Below are 21,856 nucleotides of genomic sequence, written 5' to 3'. Positions count from 1 at the left end.
ATAATTCTCCCCATGATCAAGAAGAAGAGTTGAATTTATACCCCGCCCTGCACCCAGAGCCTCAGACTGGTTCACCTCCTTCCCTTCCTAGGTGGAGCTGAGAGAGCTCCCCAAGAACTGCTCTTGAGAGAACAGCTCTGAGAGAACTGTGACTGACCCAAGATCACCCAGCTGACTGCATGTGGAGGATTGGGGAAACAAACACAGTTGAACTAACTGAACTCCCTCACATTTATCTCTAGATGACATCAGGCGGTTATTTTAGGACAACATGCTAATCTGGAAAGAAGTGCCACCAGGAGTAGAATTCGAGCAGGAGCTCCTTTGCATATTAGGCCACACACCCCTGATGTAGCCAATCCTCCAAGAACTTACAAAAAAGAGCCTTGTAAGCTCTTGGGGGATTGGCTACATCAGGGGTGTGTGGCCTAATATGCAAAGGAGCTCCTGCTAGAATTCCACCCCTAAGCGCCACTCAAGGCCTAATCTTTCTAGTAAACAGGTTTACATTGGGTGGACATGATGGGATGCTCACAAGAAGTTAGTCCCATGCATAGCCAAAACGGTGTAGTGTTTAGAATATCTGACTAAGAAACCCAGTTATCTTCCCTGGATAACTCTCACACGCCCAGACTAACCTACACCTCATGGGATCATCGTTGTGAGGATTGTTAAGAGAAGGACAATGTCATTAACCACTTTGGGTCCCCGCTGGAGAGAAAAGCAGGATACAATGATGGATGCTAAGAACACGCCTAATGCTTGAAGCGACACTGTACCCTGGACCAACTTACCTTTTGGAACAGGAACATCCATTGTACTCTAAAGAGGGGGAAAAAGACATTTTAATCAGTATATAACTTGCTATATAGGGGAGGGACGGCGGCTCAGTGGTAGAGCATCTGCTTGGGAAGCAGAAGGTCCCAGGTTCAATCCCTGGCATCTCCAAAAAAGGGTCCAGGCAAACAGGTGTGAAAAACCTCAGCTTGAGAACCTGGAGAGCCACTGCCAGTCTAAGAAGACAATACTGACTTCGATGGACCAAGGGTCTGATTCAGTATAAGGCAGCTTCATATGTATATATGTCCTGCAGAAATACACATTTTTTTTATATTTTTAATTAATTTTATTCTATAATTTTATTCTATATTGCTGGCTTTTGCCGTGAATAAGCATCTCTCTCTCTCTCTTTCTCATAAACTGATTTCCATCCTCTATCTTCTCTTCCTTCCCCTTATGTGTCTATTCTTACAGTGTAGGTCTGATAGCAGGGCCTGTATCTCTTATTTTAAGGCAAAATGTTCAGGAAGACAAAGAGCAAACTTATCATAGAACTCTGAGTTTAAAAGTTGGATAACACTTTGAAGAAACCATCAAAAATGCCCAGATGTTCAGCAGATGCCCAGTGGTTGCACTGCTGTTTCATTTACCACAGGGGAAAAAAAAAATACTAAGTTAACGAAAAGTTCCTCCATTTAATTGAACGTGGGTAGATCTTGCAGATGAAACAAAATTCAACACTTAAATAAATGCAGTTGACTCAACATATTCCACCTACGGAGGCCTTGTGGATAAACAACTTTCTTTGACTAAAATAGCACAGGCAAACATCCTAACGTATTTTACAGAGCAAGAAGTGTTACAATCTCATACCTTTATTGGCTGCCTTCCTTCCATCGCTTCAACTTTCGCTGCAAGCTCTCTAAGCCTTGCGTTCAATTTGGAACCACGGCCTTTCACCTCCGCTAGTTCAGGGTAATGTTTTTTCTGGGAACAAAAACGCCACCAAGTCACCATTCTTCATCATCATCATCGGTATCGCATTTAGCAAGCAAATAAGACAGGACAGGATAAAAGTAATGACCCCCCCCCTGTGTCAAATGCGGACAGCTTTTAATTAGTCCCCCCCTTATATATTCACTGTCCATTACCCAATGAAAGGGGTGCATCCTGGGTGAAAACACAAAGCCTCTTTATACAGAGCCAGACCACCGGTCCATCTAACCCTGGAGAGCCACTATGGTGTTGTGGTTAAGTGCGCAGACTCTTATCTGGGGAACCGGATTTGATTCCTCATTCCTCCACTTGCAGCTGTTGGAACGGCCTTCAGTCAGCCATAGCTCTCGTAGGAGTCGTCCTTGAAAGGGCAGCTGCTGTAAGAGCTCTCTCAGCCCCACCTACCTCACAGGGTGTCTGTTGTGGGGGGGGGGGAGGAAAAGGAGACTGTGACCTGTCTGAGACTCTGAAATTCAGAGTCTAGGGCGAGATATAAATCCAATATCATCCTCTTCTTCAGAGAGACAGGAATTCCACTCCTCTGTCAGCTCATCTAATGAGGCGCCAGATCCTGCAGAGCATTCTGGAATCCAACTGGATCCATGAGTCTCCATGGATAAGCGTAGATTAGCTCACTGTCTAGATGCGGGGGGTGGGAGGCAGGCCTGTAGCCAGAAAATTCCAGTTGGGGGGGGGGCATACGGGAAAAAAATTTGGATAGAGGCCCCCCCCCCCCGGCAGCTCCCACTCTCTCTGGCACCACTTATCTCCCCGAGGCCCTGGCAGCCCCGCCCCCCTCCGCACGGCACCTCCCCCTCCCTCCCAGCCACCCACTCACCCAACAGGCGAAACTGTAAAGAGCGGGCTTCTGGGGCTCTCATAAGGCGCCCCCTCTCGCCGATCACGTGATCGGCTTTCCAGCATGGCTTTTTCCGCCGATCATGTGATCGACGGGTTGGCGCCTTGCAAGAGTCCGCTCTTCAGTTTCACCCGGTGGGTGAGTGGGTGGCTGGGTGGGAGGGAGGGAGGGGAGGAGCCGCACGGAGGGGGGGCCGCCAGAGCCGCGGGGAGAAAAGTGACGACAGAGAGAGTGGGGACTGGGAAAGGAGGGCCCATAAAGATCTGGGGGGGGGGGTGTTGGTGGTAGGGGTCGTGTCCCTCCAGTCCCCCGCCCCCGTGACTACGGGCCTGGCAGGAGCGGGGGGGATACCCCCTGCACCATCTCATCATATTGTTCTGCCAGGCTATTTTGTTCTATTGAATACTGTAATGGACTTTTATTATTATGTGATTTTATTATTTATGTTGTGCTCCGCCATGAGCCCCTACGGGGGAATGGGAGGAATATAAATAAACTAATAATAATACCCAGCTGGGCCTTCAAAATCCAGTGATCCAACCATGGCACTTCCTCCTTCCAAGTCAGAACCACATCCATCCATGCACCAAAGATTAAGTCCAAAGTATGATCTGCTTGACGTGTGGGGCCTGCCACAATTCAGGAGAGCCCCACTGCTGCCTTGGAAGACATCACGTCCAAAGCCGAAGTGGAGGGGGGCAGTAACCTTTTGGCAAGCATGCTCCAAATTCATAAGCAGCTTTAATGAGAAGCCCTGGGCCTATACAAAGTTTGTACCAAGCAACTAAATCTGGAAGTTGAAGATGGGAGCACAACGGAAGTGCCATCACTGAAAAGCCCTGTCTCTGTCTGGTCCTTCAAGCCTTCTGGACTTTCCTATATAATGTAACAAGGAAGGAAGGAAGGAAGGAAAGGTCCCCTTGTGCAAGCACCAGTCGTTTCCGACTCTAGGGTGACGTTGCTTTCACAACGTTTTCGCGGCAGACCTTTTTACGGAGTGGTTTGCCATTGCCTTCCCCAGTCATCTACACTTTCTCTCCCAGCGAGCTGGGGACTCATTTTACCGACCTCGGAAGGATGGAAGGCTGAGTTAACCTCGAGCCGGCTACCTGAAAACCCAGCTTCCGCCAGGGATCGAACTCAGGTCGTGAGCAGAGCTTAGGACTGCAGTACTGCAGCTTTAACACTCTGCGCCACGGGGCTAGTTACACGTAAATGCTCCGAACATACAATATATCCATGCTTACCAAATATGCCGTTCGGTGTTTAATCCCCAAAACGTGCATGAACATGCTTGTTAGTCCTCCTTGACTTATGCAGAGGTTACACTCATAAATCAGGGCTTCACTTGACCGATATTCTATTATATATTGAAGACCTGCGTTTTAAGAAAAAAATATTGCAAAATAATGTCAATTACTGAAATACCATGGTATGAATTATTACCGTCCCCTCCCACTTCCCACCATTTCTTGCCCTCGCTTGGATGGCCACCAGGATAGCAAAACAGAGAACATATTTCCCAACTGGCTTCTTCAAACAAGTGATCCCTGTGGCAAATTTCATCTTAAACACCCCTACTACAAAAAGACCGATTCCCCGCTAGCCTTATGCCGCTCTCGCTCTCCTCTTCTCCGCGGGGTTTCTGTCGGATTTCACACTATCTGCCCTGGGGCTGCAATTAGCTCCGTCTCTTTCACGCAGCAAACTAGATCCTCTAAAAACCGGTTTCTGTGTGCAAAAAAGGTGAAGTGAGTGGGGAATCGGTCTAAGCTGTGATAATTGCTACTAACTAGGAATATTCCTAACCTTAGTTCAACAAGAAAAGAGGACATTTTCATGAGGTTTTTTTAAAATGGCCCAAGAGTGCCTTTTGCCGTGGTTGTAGTTCTACTCTGTGACCTGTAGCTGCCTTGTTGCTAATACAACGTTATCTCTGTAGTAACCAAATGAAGCATATTTCTGCCTGGTCTCAGACAGTCAAGGTGATTATGTGTGCACCTGCAGAAGGGGGTATGGGAACCGGTCTCTGCTTCCTTGGCACCATTGTATTCGAATGTATAACGGTTAAGATCAGGGGTTGTTTTGTAGAAAAATAGGTGGAGCTCATTAGTATAACTCATTCGCATATGCCACCACCCCCCATCAGCCAAAAGCAACCCAATGCAAGAAAGGAGAGCCCTGGGCGAGTGAGGCCTGCTTGGGCTGGGTGGATCTCTAGCCAGCCCAAGCAGGCCTCGCTCGCCCAGGACTCTCCTGGGCCGCCCCCTCCCCACCAGTCAAAAGGCCAGCAAGCCACTTGCCACACAAAATCACATAAGTGGAGAAAGGGTGGCGTGGGCTTCTCCAGGGGTTAATGAGGGCTGCTGGGGGCATGGCAAGGCCCCTGGTGGCTGGCTGGCTGCCTGCTCTTCTAATCCAAGGATTATTACGAAGCTGCACCTAATATTCAAGGGACAAGGTAGGTGGGGAGGAAGAGGGGGAACCTCAAAAAGGTTCAGGAGCTGTGCTCCTGTGAGCTCCTGCTCAATCTGAGGCCTGGCTAAGGAAAAGGTTATAAGTAGAGGGCAAGAGCCTGCCATAATCAGTTTTCGCAAGAACTGTCTTGCTCTAAGGAAGTCAGTATTTCAGTAAAACCTATTTACTAAATGGTGTTGATGGCTGAACTGCCGGGAGCTTGACAAAAAAGAGGACATGTCCTGTTAAAAGAGGACATCTGGTACTCCTGGTTTCACCATAGAATCATAGAGTTGGAAATCTTTTAAATTTTCCCTGTTCAACTACAAACCAGAACTCACCAATGGCAGGATCAGTATCTTTACATGAATTGAGCTGTTCTTCCAAAGTTTGTCCTAGAGCTATTTCATACGCAGGGACAACTGCGAAGGAAGCATTTTTATGCATGATAAACACGTGCGCTTCATGTATACAAACAGTATTTAATCACATGCAAAATAGGGTTTTCCCCTCCAGGTACGCTGTGTTACATGCTATACAAGTCACAGTTTTATACAACAGTAATTATTTGGTGTGTATAACATTGGGTTAGGGTAGGGTGCCCCGTGGCGCAGAATGGTAAGCTGCAGTACTGCAGTCCAAGCTCTGCTCACGAGCTGAGTTCGAACCCGGCAGAAGCCGGGTTCAGGTAGCTGGCTCAAGGTCGACTCAGCCTTCCATCTTTCTGAGGTCAGTAAAATGAGTACCCAGCTTGCTGGGGGTAAAGTGTAGATGACTGGGGAAGGCAATGGCAAACCACCCGGTCTGCCAAGAAAATGCCGTGGTGCGACGTCACCCCATGGGTCGCTAATGACTCAGTACTTGTACAGGAGACTACCTTTACAACATTGTGTGGGTGGGGGTCCATAATACACTCAAGAGTTGACTGCCTTTTGAGTAAATATGGTTCATTCTTGTCTCCAGACGGAGACAGCCACTCACTAAATATGCCCACACAGGTGTGGCAATCTGGCAGAAAGGCTCTGGCACCCCCACTTCCCCCAGAGTTTCTTGAGAGCTTGCCAAGAATCTAGTGTCCAACCTCTTCAATCTTCTTGATGGAATGCTGCTGTTTGCCAATATGTTTCCAAGCACAATTCAAATGTTGGTCTTTAAAGTTCTGGGCCTGGGATACCTGAAGAGGTGCTTTCTCCTGTTTATTTCTATTTATTAACACAATCAGAACCTGCCTTCTACCAAGAACTCACGATAGCTTACAAAGGCAATATTACCTTGCCAAAAACAACCTCAGAATCCAACTACATAAGTAATAAGCAGCTGTCAATGCCCATTCATCTGCTTCTCCCTCTCCGTCCCAACCCCCCCCCCCCCCCCAGCCTTTACATGCCTTCCATTAAAAAGGAAATGAAGGTGCCTCATCATCTCTTTAGGCAGATCATAACAGACAGCCCTCTCAGAGCTAAAGAAGAGTGAACTGGTCTGAGAGACGGCACAGCAACCAGGCAATCATATGAGGAATGTAGCAGAAGTACAGGATTATATTTGGAGATACAGTCTATTAGGCATGAAGGTTCCATGCCACAAAGAGGTAAAGACCAGCATCCTGAATTGGGTCTGGTAGCAAACTGGTAACCAGTAGACACCCCAAATTTGCTGCATAGCTGCTGGTGCCTCTCTTTAAAAAACCTCCCAAGTTTTTAAAAAGACTAGACAAAGGGATCCAACTCTATGGCCCCCCCCAAAGAAAGAGCCCCCCACCCTCCACTGTTTCCAACGGATGGGAGGAGAAAGGCATGTAAAAGAACGCAGTCCCTTTAAATGCCTGAGTTCACTAGTTGAATTGTGCCGCTGCCAAAGCACGACTTCTCCAAACTGTGCACGAATAAAAGCTGAATAATTTCAACTTTTATTTGGGACTCTATATTCGGTAGCCAAATCAGATTTGAGAATCTCATTTATTCAGCTCGGTACATACTGAGTGCATATCTCTAATATATACGTAATGGGGGGTAAACCCCACTCAATTACAGGGGTACTTTCTTCTAAACAAACATTATAAGAAACAGGCTACGTGCAGATGTGAAGATAAAAGAATCTAAGATCTCGTGAATTTAAAAAATTATTCGTTACTGCATTTCTTTATAAAAAAATAAATTCTCAACATCCCATTAAAGTGTTTCAGTTTCATTTACTGTACAGTCAAACACCAGCATAGATAAAACACTACAAGGTTCTTGATAAAAAAAAAAAACCCACAGAATTAAAAATAGACAATATTATACATAGACAGTGATATAGTAATTTACATAAACCCTGATAACAAAAGCAACTGACGGATTTTATAGGCTGTTGCACAAAATTCTGTGACTGAGGCTATCCCATTGAAGTGAATACTCTTCCGTAAACACAGGCATTTAAGTTTTTTAATACAAGATTTTGCATTTCTATTCACCACATGAATAACAGATTATCTTAGTTAAGGAAGACACTCACTGTACTCTGGAAGGCTTTCTTTTTCCGGTAGACTGATTGATTCCCCTGAAGGGTTTAGAGGCTTAACTGTAAAAGAAAGTCAATATATATATATATATATGAAACAGGAGTTCTCTCTTCACAAGTTGCACATACCAGTTTAGAAACTGTATATATGAAATTATAGACAATGGATTTAAATCAAACTATTTTCCAAATATACGTGCACACAGTACAGTGGGCGATGATGATGATGATATTGGATTTATATCCCGCCCTCCACTCCGAATCTCAGAGTTTCAGAGTGGCTCACAATCTTCTTTACCTTCCTCCCCAACAACAGACACCCTATGAGGTGGGTGGGGCTAAGAGGGCTCTCCCAGAAGCTGCCCTTTCAAGGACAACCTCTGGAAGAGATATGGTTAACCCAAGGCCATTCCAGCAACTGCAAGTGGAGGAGTGGGGAATCAAACCCGGTTCTCCCAGATAAGAGACTCAAGACTGGCAGGATTTCAAAGGCACCCCCATATGCACAAAGTGCCAGCATTCTACTGGGTGCAAATTAATCCGTTCATAATTTATTCTATAGCCTACAGCCAATTGTGACTCTGGAGGCAGCTGAAGATGAAAAAAACCTCCACAGGCCAAATGATTTTACTCGCATGGAATGTCTAGAGTCTGACCAAATGGAAAATTCCCATGACTTTCATTGCATGCACTCAGAATAGCTGCCAGTCTTTTCATGCATGGAACATGATATCAGCCTGTTTGAACATATGAAGCTGCCTTCTACTGAATCAGACCCTCGGTCCATCAAAGTCAGTATTGTCTACTCAGACTGGCAGCAGCTCTCCAGAGTCTCAAGCAGAGGTTTTTCACGCCTCCTTGTCTGGACCCTTTTTAGTGGGAGATGCCGGGGATTGAACCTTGGACCTTCTGCTTCCCAAGCAGATGCTTGACCACTGAGTCACCATTCCTTCTCTTTCTATCTCAAAACACAAGGGCAAATGACAAGTTATACCACAGCTGTGTGTCACAGAACCCTTCTGGCCACATCCCCCCCCCCTTTTTGGCTGCAAAGCAATATTGAAAGAAGTACCTTTGCACTGACAAAAACCCAGTGAGAGCAAAGTAGTTTGAGAAGTGACAACTGCAGGGGGAGGGAGACTGAACCACCCTTACCCACCCACTGCAAGTTACCCCTACACCATTCCGTTTTGCAGCAAAAAGACCAATGGCAGGGGCAGAGGCATCTCCATTTTCCCAGGAGGCCCATCCTTAGCAATCGATATTAAATTATTTCAATATGAAGTTATTTCTATTGCCATCACCTGTGTGCCACCAACAACTAATCATGTGGTTTTAAAAACATAATTTGTCACTCAAAATAGTCTGCATTTCAGACAAAGAGAGAGGATTCTGTAAGGAGAGGAAATATGTGGTGAGCACCACTGAGACGATCCAAGTAAGTATTTCATTTGTGTGCAAAACAAAATACTTTCTCTCAGGGGTGGAATTCTAAGAGGAGCTCATTTGCATATTAGGCCACACAACCCAATGTAGCCAATCCTCCAAGAGCTTACAAAAAAGAGCCTTGTAAGCTCTTGGAGGATTGGCTACAACAGGGTGTGTGGCCTAATAAGCAAATGAGCTCCTGCTAGAATTCTACCCCTACTTCCTCTCCCTCTCTCTTCTCCTCTTACTATCCTGCGAAGCAGGTTAAGATGAGAGTGCCTGGCTGGCCCATGGTCACACAGTAAGCTTCATCGTTAACTGGACTTTGAACTCGGGTCTCTCCAACCTCAAACCAACTACACCACAATATGAATCTCCGAATGCATCTCAGAATCCACAGTAAACACTGACTTCTCAGATACCCTGGCCTGAAAATACGGGAGCATTTGTTTGGGTGAAGCGGAGTCAAGGACAGTAGAATCATCTCACTTTTCATAATTGGGGAACCAGCTTTTTCTTCTCCCCAATGTGTCCAGAAATGCAGAGACAACACAAATAGCTCAAGAGAGAAATTTCCCCATCTCTTCCATTTCTTTCTCTCTAAAGATGCAAGTCCCAAGATACCAAAACCACCTTTCATTTCAGCATTTGAGTCGCAGGCCTCTGCCCCCACCCGCCCTCCCACTTCGGTTAAAGACAGAAGTATTTGTACTTTCTTTTTCTCTACAGCTGCAAGTCAAGATATCAAAATCACCTTTACTTCCAGCATCTGAGTCACATTTGCTCCCGTTCCCCTCCCCCCCCCCCAACACTCATGGCCAAAGACAGAAATCTTCCCAACCCTTCATTTCTTTTTCTGCAAAACTGCCAAGCCCCTAGATACCAACATCACCTTAAGTTCCCCTACACTGTCTATTTCAGTGATCCACACATTGAGAGCAGGGGCTTTAGGCAGAACTTCCAAAGATAAGAAGAAGACTGCAGATTTATACCCCGCCCTTCTCTCTGAATCAGAGACTCAGAGCGGCTTACAATCTCCTATTATTTTCTCCCCCCCACAACAGACCCTGTTAGGTGGGTGGGGCTGAGAGGGCTCTCCCAGCAGCTGCCCTTTCAAAGACAGAGCCCCAGAGTGGCTCACAATCTCCTTTCCCTTCCTCCCCAACAACAGACACCCTGTGAGGTGGGTGGGGCTGAGAGGGCTCTCCCAGCAGCTGCCCTTTCAAGGACAGAGCCCCAGAGTGGCTCACAATCTCCTTTCCCTTCCTCCCCAACAACAGACACCCTGTGAGGTGGGTGGGGCTGAGAGGGCTCTCCCAGCAGCTGCCCTTTCAAGGACAACCCCTGTGACAGCTAGGCCATTCCAGCAGGTGCGAGTGGAGGAGTGGGGAATCAAACCCAATTCTCCCAGATAAGACTCCGCACACCTAACCACTACACCAAACTCTCTAACAAAGAAGAAATTAGGTGTTCTGCGTGGCAAGCAGTGTTCCCTCTAAGCTGAGTTAGCGTGAGCTAGCTCACAGATTCTTAGCCTCCAGCTCACACATTTTTGTCTTAGCTCAGGAAGGATGACCCCAGAGCACAATCACAACTTCAGAACTTTAATACCAGCAACTCGCAAAGTAGAATTTTTGCTCACAAAACTCTGCAACTTAGAGGAAACAAGTTAATACCCCCAAGTCCCAGAGAAAGAAAAGCAGAGTTGGATGAGAGCAGTGACAGTTAAGAGGAGCCAGCCCAGAAGAATGTTAAAGACATAAGGGGTCCAGGAATTCAGGAAGAGTATAGGATGAGACTGTATGGATTTCTTGGCTCAGGCTTTGTTAAGATGGGGAGAGGCTTCCTGGAAAGATGACAAAAGCAGACTGCAGGGTGGACAAAAGGCATGGCAGCTTCCCTTGTGCCTCCATGCCATGGAAAGGGGCCATGGCTCAGTGGTAGAGCAACTGTTTGGTAGGTAGAAGGTCCCACAATGATAGTCACGTTATAATTAAGTAACCAGTCACACGGTATCTGCATTTGTAGAACCTCTGGCTTAGGCAATAAACTTTCAAATGGTTTTCTGTTTCAACACTTACTGATGCCATGAGCTTTCAAAGCGTCTTCCACCTAGATTGGTTTTCAGATTGATGGGGAAGCAAAAGCATAACATTTGTATATTACTGAGTTTTCACAGAAAATACGGGAGGGGGGGGGACACATCAAGATCTAGACTCTAAATAAAGACTCATAAATAGTGATCGTCTACATTTCTATCTCATTTACTAGTTTTTGCCGTTACCACAGTTCCGAAGAACCATTATTTCCGAGAAACCAAAACAGAAACTATATTGTGTTTCACAACAACAGCAAAAAACCAACATACTCCTTTCGTTTTCCACACTATTTTCTATGGTTTTAGGAAGGTAATGTTTCACTGAATCAATAATTACCTTTCCAAGAATTCTTAGAGCTATGCCAGAAACTGAGAGAGGGACCATACAAAGATCCTTGGTCCATGTCAAAAACATGCACATAAATAACCTTTTGCCTGGTTACCTGGATTAGAATTACCTACAGGCAACCAGTCATGGTTGCTAAATACATATGGATAGATGTCTACTAAATACTTTCACAAGGCTACTAACTTTTGTAAATTACATTGGTTCTAATACAAATTCATTAAATCACACAGTTCTGAGTTTCACTCTGTGATGAATGAATAAAACCAAGACAGTTAAACTGTATTTTCTTGTTCAGAGAGTCATTTTTTCCCCACAGAGCAGGGCTGGGAAGAGGCAGGAAAAAAAATACAAGACAAGCATGAGCTCTACTCTCAGTCTTTCCCTGTGTGTTGGGAAGGCAGGGAGTAATAATCTGAACAAGCTCAATCAGTAGTTCTAGAACAGGTGTGGCCAAACTGTAACGCGGGAGCTACATGTGGCTCTTTCACACATAGTGTGGCTCTTGAAACCCCCACTGCCCTGTTGGCCAGCTTGGAGAAGATATTTAAAGTTAAAGTTGCTTTCTTTCTACCTCACCCTCTATTTGCTTTCCTCCCTCCCTCATTCCTTCCTTACAGCTCTCAAACATCTGATGTTCACGTCTTGGGGCTCTCAGACATCTGACATTCCTATCTTCTGGCTCACGGACATCTGATGTTTATTCTATGAGGCTCTTTCATTAAGCAAGTTTGGCCACCCCTGTTCTAGAACCTAAATGGCTGGAAGTACCACTTTAAAAATTGCTTTGATCAACTTTGCTGCATTCTATTACTCAGCAAAATCTTTTTCCACAATGTAAAATGGTTTTAGGGAGAAAATGATTCTTACCGCTTTGTGTTTGAGCCCAAGGAAATGAGTCTGCAGGTTTACTGCAGACGCACAATAGACTTTGCAAATCTGGAAAATATTTTAAAAATACAAATGGCACATGAAATATAATACATTTTTAAAATATTACATCTTTCAGAAGAACACACAGGCAACAGAAATTTCACAAACACAACAAGCAATGCTTCTTGAGAGTTGTTAAATACAGAACTAAATCCAGTTCAAAACAGAGCAAATAGAACTATTATTTTACCATCAAAAACGTAAGCAACATGGCACCCGCCAACACCTCTCCCAGTGCCCACCAAGTTTTTTTAGAAAGGCGCCAGGGCCGGATGGGCTTCTGATTGGCTGTGCGGATTTTTAAAAAACTGCTTCAGCAGCATCTGGCACCACAGCACTAGAAACCTCAGTGTGTGACTGAAGGTCCCTCAGCGTGTGATTGCTGTGTGTACACCAGAAAACGCCCCCAACCCTTTAATTTAAAAGTTTACAAGAATAAATTAATTCAAAAACGCATCCTATTAAAGCATAGCTCTTGCCTGAAATGTTGAACAGTTACTATTAGAATTATGCATAACCTCACTCCCAGACATTGTGTAATTGGCTTTTGTGGCTGTGTCACCAACCTCTGTCAGAATTCCAGAAGTGCACGCAGGGTCAGAAAGTTGAGGACCCCTGATGCAACCCCATTTCAAGCTGGGGGGGACAGAGGGAGCAACCCCCCCTGGCGCCAGAGCAAGGGGGGCACCACCAGCACCCCTTTCCCCTCTAAAAATAGGTAGTGGGGGAGCGCAATTTTTTAACTTTGCCCCCCCTCCAAAAATAGGTAGTGGGGGGCGCAATTTTTTAACTTTGCCCCCCCCTCCAAAAGAGAACCCATCAAAACAACAGACTGGTCAACTTATCGGGCAGAGATGATGAAAGCGGCAAATTCAATGTTAGAAATTATTAGGAAAGGAAATGCCAGTTGTGTTATGTCTTTAATACAAAGTAGCCGTATTTGGAATTCTGTGTGCAGTTCTTGTTGCGCTGTATAAAACAAAATTATTGTGAAAAATATAGGGGAGTTAAAGATTACTTTGCCTTTAATTAAAGTTTTCGGATCCTGAAGTTATACTTCACTGGCTTATCCATGTTGGACAAACTGTGGCCAGAGTATCAGGCTTGTATCAGGTAGTCGTGGCATAAGCTTTAATAAACCAGAGCCAACATCTTCAGATGCTAGAATTGTTACTTGGCAGAGATTTTATACACACACACAGGTACAAAGGGCAGAAGACTAATTACAAAGGCAATTTAAACTTCAAAGTTTGAGTCCGGTGGCACCTTTAAGACCAACAAAGTTTAATTCTGGGTATAAGCTTATTTTGTTGTTGTTCAGTCGCAGTCAATTCCAACTCTTTGCGACCCCCTGGACAAAGTCATGCCAGGCCCTCCTGTCCTCCACTAGCCTCTGAAGTCTGCTCACATTCGTGTTACATCAATAACACTGTCCAGCAATCTCATCTTTTGCCGCCCCCTTCTTCTTTTGCCTTCTGTCTTTCCCAGTATTAGAGTCTTCTCCAGTGAGTGCTCCCTTCTCATTTGGTGGCCAAAGTATTTGAGCTTCAGCATCTGACCTTTCAGGGAACAGTCAGCGTTGATTTCCCTTAGGAGTGACTGATTTGATCTTCTTGCAGTCCTGTGGGACTCTCAAGAGTCTTCTCCAGCACCACATCTCAAAAACATCTATTCTTCTGTGCTCAGCCTTCCTTATGGTCCAGCTCTCACAGCCATACATTGCTACTGGGAATACCACCGCTTTGACTATATGGACTTTTGTTGGCAGGGTGACTTTTTATTATTATATAAGCTTATACCCAGAATTAAACTTTATCGGTCCTAAAAGTGCCAATGGACTCAAACTTTGTTCTATTTTAAACTTTGCACTAGAGAATTCTAATCCCAGCTCAAAACACGGCAGTTAAATAGCTGCTATAAAACTAATGCAAGCATTAGTATAGTATAGATTAAAAATCATTCTGAAATCTCTTAATAGGAAGCATGATACTCACATTACAGTAGTAAGGGTTGCAGCTCTTGACTTTCCCATACTTTTCGTCGTCCATTGTAGAGGGATTTGAGAGAGGAAATCCACCAGTGAAAACTATGGAAGATAAAGGAATGAGTTCAGATTAAAGACACTGCTTTATCAGAAACATGTTCACATGCCAAATGTATTCTATCAGGGGTCTCTATCAAGTAGGCAAATACAGGTATAAAATTATCAGGAGTCACAAATTCCCCCCTTCTGTAGTTTTTACAGCCCTGTAATATACAATGCAGCCCCATGGCACAGAGTGGCAAAGCTGCAGTACTGCAGCCCTAAGCTCTGCTCACGACCGGAGTTCGATCCTGGCAGAAGCTGGGTTCAGGTAGCCGGCTCATGGTTGACTCAGCCTTCCATCCTTCCTGGGTCAGTAAAATGAGTACGCAGCTTGCTGGGAGGAAAGTGTAGATGACTGGGGAAGGCAATGGCAAACCACACCATAAAAAAAAGTCTGCCGTGAAAACGTTGTGATGTAACGTCACCCCAGAGTCGGAAACAACTGGTGCTTTACCTTTTTTAAGATACAATTGCTTAATAATGTGTAATCTGAAGAATGATGGCTGCTGACATATGCCCTAATTTGGGGCCCTCCAAAAAAGCCCATTCTGTGCAGTCTTCGGGCATGCGCCACAGAATGCTGCATACACTAAAATGGGCCAGTAGTCACAAGTAACACCTTTTTCAATTTGGACCTTCCCTTGCAAATGTCAACAGAACATGATTCTGGGGCTCTTGACATTCTCCTGCAGAGGGCCAAATGGAAAATATTTTCCCCAAAACAGTAGTCTATTCTAAAGTACATCATTACGTCACCAGAGGCAAGCAAAGTTTTGAAAGTTCATAGGACAGTTTCTTAAAATATTTAATAATCTCTAGCGAATATTATCAGGTATCAATCCTCAGCCTATTGTGACATAATCATGCATTGCATTTCAGTTTGCAGACTGAGCCTTCGTAATGCCTCTGGACTAAAATAAAATGATCTGGATAAGATCAAGAGGGGGTTTTTTGCATTGCGCACGTGTGCCAGAATATCATGGAATTCTTGCCAGCAGACTAGCAGTGGGAACTCCCGTAAGAATCTGACTTCTCCTTCACATATTCCTCAGAGGTCCTGCTCTAGATGTCTTTATCTTCTGTTGTTAGGCAGGTGGTGATACGGACTGAGACTTTTCTATGATCATCCTCTCCTTTAAGGAACTCCCACCATACAAATGGTCAGGGGTTGTTTTGTAGAAAGAAAAGTGGTGGAGCTCATCCAGGGATTGTTATGCAGCTGCACCTACAATTCAAAGGACAAGGTGGGAAGGAGGAGATGGAACTGTCAGAAGGGTTCAGGAGCTGTGCTCCTGTGAGCTTCCACTGAATCCAAGGCCTGCAAATGGTGATCTTTTAGGAGCTAAGCCAATGTTTTTATTCTTGCAATTTTTAATGGAGCAGCATCCTAGTTACTATGCATTATATGTATTTTTTGCAGACATTAACAACATCAACTGGCTTATTCATTGTGTATTGTCTTGTTTTAGTTGTTTTCCCTCCTTCATTTTAAGTGTAGAAGCAGTTATTGTTTTTTTTAAATTAATAATACCTTCAAATAATAAATATTTCTGAGATTGAAGACATGTGATTCTCAGTGGTGCTGCCTTATCTCAGGTCAAGCTGGTAGCCACTCAATATAGCAATCACTCCCAAGTCATTGAAACTATAGGTGGCCCAAAGCGTGCTTGGTCCCCTCTCTTTTAACCTGTTGAGGACAAGTGAAATCTACCTATCTGAGAAGACTTTTGGTACAGAGAAAGATCACAGAATATACAGCTATTTTTGTCTGCTGATTTTACTGTTCCTATCTCACTTTGATCCTGACTGCTGCTTATCTTAAAATGGTAGCATTAAGGCTTAATTGCTGCTAGCCTAGCATGCGTTTTATATTACGGTTTTACAGTCTGCATACACATACATTCTTGGCATTTTTATTGTGAAATTATAAACCACCTCCACTGTTTTATGCATAGATTCAGCAGCAAAATTAAATATTAAAATAAAGTCCAAAATAGTGGACGGGTTTTATTTTGAATGTAAAACTGTCTCTGACTGTAAATGCTTCATTTTCCTCCATCAAAATGAAGGGCATACCACCAGGACTGAATGCCCTTTTGCTGAATTCCAGATTAGCAAACGCAATGCAACATTTGTTATCTCAGATTTAATGGCTGATCTGGCATGCCAAGACGTGGGTGAATGAAGGTGATGGAGCGGGTCTGCTTCTTCTGTTCTCGCACGGATTCTGAGTACAGCAACAGACTGTCTAATAGCTGGACCTCATGTTTCTATCCACCTACATAGCCCATTCCTTGCAGGACAAATTCTGAGTGTTCAATTTTGATGTTTGAGGTGGAATTTATTTTCGTACACCTCAGTAACCCGAACAGTTTTCAGAAGGCTAATGCAGATAAACTTTATTATACTTAAATTTCTACTCCAGTCAGAAGGCATGGAAATACATAAGCAAAACAACAGATAACATTACAGTTTCCGGATACTGCAAGGTTTCAGTATCCACTGGTAGGGGCAGGGGATCTCCCGGTTTGGAGGCCCTCCCCCCACATCAGGTTCATCAGAAAGTGGGGGGGAAAGGAAATGTCTGCTGGGCACTCCCATTATTCCCTATGCAGACCGATTCCCATAGGGAATAATGGAGAATTGATCTGCTGGTATCTGGGGCTCTGGGGGAGTTTTTTAGATAGAGGCACCAAATTTTCAGCATAGCATCCGATGCCTCTCTTCAAAACACCCTCCAAATATCAAAAATACTGGACCAGGGGGTCCAATTCTATAAGCCCCCAAAGAAGGTGCCCCTATCCGTTATTTCCAGTGGAGGGAAGGCATTTAAAAGGTGTGCAGTCTCTTAAAATGTGATGGTCAGAACTCCCTTTGGAGTTCAGTTATGCTTGTCACAACCTTGCTCCTGGCTCCACCAAAGGGTGATTAACACATGGAATTCACTGCCACAGGAGGTGGTGGCGGCTACAAGCATAGCCAGCTTTAAGAGGGAATTGGATAAAAACATGGAGCAGAGGTCCATCAGTGGCTATTAGCCACAGTGTGTATATATATATATATGTGTGTGTGTGTGTGTGTGTGTGTGTGTATACACACACATATATACTGGCCACACACATATATATTGGCCACTGTGTGACACAGAGTGTTGGACTGGAGGGGCCATTGGCCTGATCCAACATGGCTTCTCTTATGTTCTTATGTGACACAGAGTGTTGGACTGGATGGGCCATTGGCCTGATCCAACATGGCTTCTCTTATGTTCTTATGTGACACAGAGTGTTGGACTGGATGGGCCATTGGCCTGATCCATCATGGCTTCTCTTATGTTCTTATGTGACACAGAGTGTTGGACTGGATGGGCCATTGGCCTGATCCAGCATGGCTTCTCTTATGTTCTTATGTGACACAGAGTGTTGGACTGGATGGGCCACTGGCCTGATCCATCATGGCTTCTTTTATGTTCTTATGTGACACAGAGTGTTGGACTGGATGGGCCATTGGCCTGATCCAGCATGGCTTCTCTTATGTTCTTATGTGACACAGAGTGTTGGACTGGATGGGCCATTGGCCTGCTCCAACATGGCTTCTCTTATGTGACACAGAGTGTTGGACTGGATGGGCCACTGGCCTGATCCATCATGGCTTCTCTTATGTTCTTATGTGACACAGAGTGTTGGACTGGATGGGCCATTGGCCTGATCCAACAGGGCTTCTCTTATGTTCTTATGAACTGAACTTTCAATAGGCAACCCTACGGATGTCAGATCCGGCCCTCATAACAAATGAGTTCGACACCCCTGCTCTAGGGCTGGCCCTGCTGCTCACACTGCCAAGAATCTCCCGATCAGAAGCTGGGAACTCTGCCTGACGGCTCAGCGGAACCTCCATGCTCAGAGGCAGTCCATACCATACCAAACCTTCATTGGCATAATAGATTCAGGTAAAAATACACAGAATATAAAAATTTAAACATTGGAGATAAAATCAAAATGAAACCGAGCTTACAGATGCATTCAAACATGGTCAGAATTAAATTTAAGGATGTCAGCCAGAAATTTTGCCACAGCCTCACTAACCACCCCCTCAGTATCACTCAATAAATAATAACAGGGTGGTAGAATAGACAAATCTGGGGGAAAAGAAAGCTTGCCAAATAAATCTTTGCGGAGGTTATGGTAAAAAGAACAATCAAGCAATATATGCTGGATTGAGTCAGGAGTATTCGCTCCACAGGAGCAAAGTCTGTCGGCTAAAGGGACTCGCTGATATCTCCCTTGTAAAACTTTGAAGGGAAACGCATTTAGTCTAGCCAACATAAATGCCCTGCGATGACTTGGAGTGGTTAAGTCTGATAGATAATTGGGCATTTTGCCACAGAAAGCATAGAGACCTAAGGAAGCTGGAGAGCAAATATAAGGGTCAGTTGGCCGTAATTTCATTTCCTCCGATTCCCACAGTCTCAATTTAATACATCTAAAGATATGACTCATCAGAGGTAGAAAAATCATCTACCTCTAACCCCAATTGATTGAGTTTGGACAGAAGCACTGCTGTCCAGGATGATATATATGGGTCTCTTTTCATACAATCAAGAAGGCTGTTGGGATCTGTTCTAAAGTGAATTTTGAGCCAGAATTTAAACACTGCAATCCAAGCTTTTGTCTCCACCAAAGACTGACCCACTTCAGAGCAGAGAGCAAAGTAGGACACACATTTTGGCAAACCAAGAATTTGTCTAAAGAATGAGGCTTGAATGCCCTCCACTTTCCAGGTAAAAGCTGAGATCCATATAGGGATACCATAGAGAGTTTGGGCAAGCGTTCTGGCTTTGAACACTTTAACAGCTGCTGGAACTAATTGGTTGCCCCTTGCAAAGAAAAACTGTTTAATTTGAGCAGCTGAACATTTAGCCAAGTTGACGGTGTTGCTACGATGTGAAACCCAGCTTAACTTGTGATTAAAAGTGATCCCCAAGTATTTAAAAAATTTTGTTTGCTCAATTGTTGCCAATAAACCATCTCTGTGGGCGCCAGCAATTTGAAAAGACAACTACTTTAGATTTGGCATAGTTGATAGAAAGTGAATTACAATTACAGTAGTCATAAAAGGCATTCAAATACCTTTGCAGGCCCACTCTTGTACAAGAGAGGATGGTAGTGTCATCGGCATAAAGTAATAAGGGGACCGCTCGGCCTGCAAGTTTAGGCGGATGACCGTTAATAGGGTTCAAAAATTGTGCCAGGTCAATTAAAAATAAATTTAAAAGATGCGGGGCCAGCACGCAACCTTGTTTAACCCCCTTTAGCACTGGGATTTTACTAGTCAAGTCACCGCTAGAAGAAAATTTCACTTGGCAAAAGGTATTAGAATGAAGTTTCCTCAAGAGAAACAGCAGATGGGGGTCCATTCCCAGGTAACCTAGCTTGATCCATAGTTGGGCTCTATCTATTGAATCAAAAGCACCCTTCAAATCGATGAAGGCAGCATATAATTTTTTTGACCCAGTATGCATATATTTTTCAGCAAGGAAGGCCAGAGTGCAGCAGTGATCCATAGATTTGCCTTTGGAGAAGCCAATCTGCTCAGGACCTATGATGTTGCCTAGGCACATCCAGTCAATCGGAGTTCTAAATGTTATGCATACAATTTGCCCACTGTAGATAATAAACTAATGGGGCGGAAATTTTCTGATAACTCCAACCCCCCCTTTTTGTATATTGGGATAATTACAGAATCAAGCCAAGAGTCAGGGATGGAGCCATGCAGATCGATAAAAGAGAACAATTTTGCAAGAAGAAGAAGAAGATATTGGATTTATATCCCGCCCTCCACTCCGAAGAGTCTCAGAGCGGCTCACAATCTCCTTCCCCCCCCCCCCACAACAGACACCCTGTGAGGTAGATGAAAATATTGGATTTATATCCCGCCCTCCACTCCGAAGAGTCTCAGAGCGGCTCACAATCTCCTTTCCCTTCCTCCCCCACAACAGACACCCTGTGAGGTAGATGAAGATATTGGATTTATATCCCACCCTCCACTCCAAAGAGTCTCAGAGCAGCTCACAATCTCCTTTACCTTCCTCCCCCACAACAGACACCCTTGTGAGGTAGATGAAGATATTGGATTTATATCCCACCCTCCACTCCAAAGAGTCTCAGAGCAGCTCACAATCTCCTTCCCCCCCCCCCCACAACAGACACCCTGTGAGGTAGATGAAAATATTGGATTTATATCCCGCCCTCCACTCCGAAGAGTCTCAGAGCGGCTCACAATCTCCTTTACCTTCCTCCCCCACAACAGACACCCTTGTGAGGTAGATGAAGATATTGGATTTATATCCCACCCTCCACTCCAAAGAGTCTCAGAGCAGCTCACAATCTCCTTTACCTTCCTCCCCCACAACAGACACCCTGTGAGGTAGATGAAGATATTGGATTTATATCCCGCCCTCCACTCCGAAGAGTCTCAGAGCGGCTCACAATCTCCTTTCCCTTCCTCTCCCACCACAGACACCCTGTGAGGTGGGTGGGGCTGGAGAGGGCTCTCACAGCAGCTGCCCTTTCAAGGACAACCTCTGCCAGAGCTCTGGCTGACCCAAGGCCATGCCAGCAGGTGCAAGTGGAGGAGTGGGGAATCAAACCCGGTTCTCCCAGACAAGAGTCCGCACACTTCACCACTACACCAAACTGGCTCTCCAAGGGGCAAGAGCCACCAATGGGCAAACTTTGTGAAAACCTCAGCGGGAAGGCCATCAGGGCCAGGTGCTTCACCCGCTTTTAAATCCTTCAATAACTCACTGATTTCCTCTAGAGTTACTGGAGGCCAGACCTGCATATCAGTAACTGAGGGGTTTGCTAAGATAGAAGGGGATGCACATGGAGCAGCAAAAACGTTCTATACAGAGGCAGCCGATCTCTGGGTCAAAGGGCACGGCGGGTGGGGGAAGGGACAGACTTCCTGCTCGGCTGGGCCGCTTGTTATTCCCAGAGGGCTACCGCGACCCTCCGGCTCCCCCGACCGGGCGAAGGGGCCAAGGGAAGGCTCCCGGCCCGACCCCCAACCGCCCGCCCGCCGCGAGTCCAACGGCCGCCATTCCCCCCCTCAGAAAAGCCACTCACGGCCTCCTCAGGCTCCCGCCGTCGCTCGCCGACGCCACGGCCTCAATGCGCAGGCGCCAAACGTGTGCCTTTTTTTTTTCCCCGGGTCGGCCGCGCTGCCGCCTCCAAAACCTGGACTGGATTTCCGAAGAGAAGCGGGAAGGGCCGGCGTTCTGTGCCATTTGCAAACAACGTTTTCTGTTTTGACGCCCGGCAAAGGATAACGTGATTATTATTATTTTTTTAATAAACGTTTCTTGATACCCAGATC

At 45.2% G+C, this 21,856-nt stretch overlaps 1 protein-coding gene across 1 annotated transcript in view; it reads right to left on the bottom strand.

Moving 5' to 3' along the window:
- LOC132577947 (uncharacterized) overlaps positions 1-21,665 on the bottom strand; it is a 46,252-nt gene extending 24,587 nt beyond the window's left edge. The window contains exons 1-9 of the mRNA XM_060247737.1: positions 21,607-21,665; positions 14,391-14,482; positions 12,334-12,402; positions 11,101-11,131; positions 7,586-7,651; positions 5,434-5,514; positions 3,883-4,013; positions 1,654-1,767; positions 795-822 (exon numbers count right to left, since the gene is read on the bottom strand). Of these exons, the coding sequence (XP_060103720.1) occupies positions 795-822; positions 1,654-1,767; positions 3,883-4,013; positions 5,434-5,514; positions 7,586-7,651; positions 11,101-11,131; positions 12,334-12,402; positions 14,391-14,444 (574 nt within the window). The 5' untranslated portion in view covers positions 14,445-14,482; positions 21,607-21,665. The remainder of the gene's footprint in view (positions 1-794; positions 823-1,653; positions 1,768-3,882; positions 4,014-5,433; positions 5,515-7,585; positions 7,652-11,100; positions 11,132-12,333; positions 12,403-14,390; positions 14,483-21,606) is intronic.
- Positions 21,666-21,856: the final 191 nt, after the last annotated feature.

The sequence above is a fragment of the Heteronotia binoei genome, chromosome 10 (genome assembly GCF_032191835.1).
Source record: "Heteronotia binoei isolate CCM8104 ecotype False Entrance Well chromosome 10, APGP_CSIRO_Hbin_v1, whole genome shotgun sequence".
In the NCBI taxonomy this organism is placed as follows: Eukaryota; Metazoa; Chordata; class Lepidosauria; order Squamata; family Gekkonidae; genus Heteronotia; species Heteronotia binoei.
The sequence above is the reverse complement of the archived record's forward strand: the minus strand, read 5'-3'. Positions and strand labels throughout refer to the sequence as shown.